The sequence below is a fragment of the Aplysia californica genome, unplaced genomic scaffold (assembly GCF_000002075.1).
Source record: "Aplysia californica isolate F4 #8 unplaced genomic scaffold, AplCal3.0 scaffold00726, whole genome shotgun sequence".
Taxonomy (NCBI): Eukaryota; Metazoa; Mollusca; class Gastropoda; order Aplysiida; family Aplysiidae; genus Aplysia; species Aplysia californica.
Window position 1 is genome coordinate 122,699 of NW_004797996.1, and position 2,076 is coordinate 124,774.

General features: G+C 36.1%; 1 protein-coding gene across 1 annotated transcript in view; it reads left to right on the forward strand.

Moving 5' to 3' along the window:
- LOC101852509 overlaps window positions 1–2,076 on the forward strand; it is a 7,966-nt gene that overhangs the window by 3,369 nt on the left and 2,521 nt on the right. Inside the window, exon 4 of the mRNA XM_005108844.1 lies at window positions 1,741–1,939. Coding sequence (XP_005108901.1) covers window positions 1,741–1,939 — 199 coding nt within the window. The remainder of the gene's footprint in view (window positions 1–1,740; window positions 1,940–2,076) is intronic.

The following is a 2,076-nucleotide window of genomic DNA, read 5'->3' on the forward strand; positions in this document are numbered from 1 at the left end:
GATAGGTAGGTAGGTAGGTAGGTAGGTAGGTAGGTAGGTAGGTAGGTAGGTAGGTAGATTTATATATATATATATATATATATATATATATATATATATATATATAGAGAGAGAGAGAGAGAGAGAGAGAGAGAGAGAATACTTTGTTAGCACTTAATGCTCCAAACACAGAGTCTACTAGATCAACGATAACCCTATCATTCTTCACCAGGCTGACTCCACTCTGGCTGCCATTTTCCGTTTGGAAGAAGCCAAATTCAAGGAAAAATTTCCCTTCGGTATGTTTCCAAATTATGTTCTATGTGTGTAACAAAATTCCTCTAAAATCACGTGGGTGATTGGAAGGTGCTCTGTTTGCACCTTCTTTCCTATCAAACATTTGATGTCCCTATATATCTCTCCTTCTTCTTTTCTGTGTATGTTACTCTCCTGTGACACCTCAAATCTTTTGCACATAAATGGCCGGTTTGTGTTGCTAGTACCATAAAACTCTTACTCAAACTAAAAAATACTAAAATCATTAGCTCACTGAACTAATAGCCATTTTGAAAAATTTAAGCAGAAAAATGATGTATTTATTAACTCATCGAGAGCGTGCTATTTTGGAGCATTTGTGAGGCAGCGTGGTGGAATCAGGCTCTCGTCAATTTTTGGGCATGTAGAGTTATCGGTATCATCTTAAAGCTTGTTCACTTGTCTATATTTGGATGAAAAAATATCCATTTTTTAAAAATACAAGTGGAGATATTTGCGAAAGAAGGAGATGGGGGTCACCTGTTTTCAGAGATAAAATTAATGAGAAAATGGCCGCCAAGGATTACTGTAGTTATTTCCTTAGCTCAAGAGTCCGTGGTAACAGAGAATGTACATTTTGTTGTGCTTTTAACCAACGTTTTTCAGAAAATCCTCATAGAAATGAGTTCTTTAATGCCCATGAAAGGTGTTGAGCCAAAAAACAAAATTTTTATAAAAATTCACAAACCTGCGGAAAAATGCAAGTTTCTTCACTTTGATTATTTTGACGAGAGCCTGATTCCACCACGCTGCCTCACATTTTTTTAAAACGAGCCTTAACTTCGCTATTCATAACGTATAGATTTTTCGATTCATTTGTAGATCTAGTTGTCTAGATCTAAAACTTTAAGGAGGAAGACAAAAAAACAACAACAACAACAACTAGTACTACTACTACTACTACTACAACTACTACTACTACTACTACTACTACTACTACTACTACTACTACTACTACTACTACTACTACTACTACTACTACTACTACTACTACTACTACTATTACTACTACTACTTCTACTACTACTACTACTACTACTACTACTACTACTACTACTACTACTACTACTACTACTACTACTACTACTACTACTACTACTACTACTACTACTACTACTAATAATGATAATGATATTGATAATGAACGTGTCATTAATGATAAAACTACCTGTCTCAACTTTTTTTGCTCTCTGCTCTATACAATGATTATGATCATGATAATAATAATTGATAAAAACAAGTACATGTAGTAGTAGTAGTAGTAGTAGTAGTAGTAGTAGTAGTAGTAGTAGTAGTAGTAGTAGTAGTAGTAGTAGTAGTAGTGATACCATTATTTTTAGTTTTAAAAAAATAATTATTATTATCATTAGTAATAATGGTAATAATCATTACCATGCATAATCATTAGCATTATCACCATCATCGTCATCATTATTATTGCTCCAGATTACGAGAGTGGTGGCGTTGGTAGCCTCTGCTCCACGGGCTGCCCGGACTACCGCAACAACAACAAAACAGACAAGCGGACCAAACGTTGCCACGAGCGACCACCCGTACAGCTGAGCAAGGAGAGCGGAAATAAAGCCGTGACCTCTACTTCCGGGTCACGGAGAAGCCGCTCGGCCTCTGCGAAGCAGTACACTGGGTGAGGGGGTGGTGCTTTCTTGTAATTGTTGTTGTTGTTGTTGTTGTTGTTGTTGTTGTTGTTCTTCTTCTTCTTCTTCTTCTTCTTCTTCTTCTTCTTCTTCTTCTTCTTCTTCTTCTTCTTCTTCTTCTTCTTCA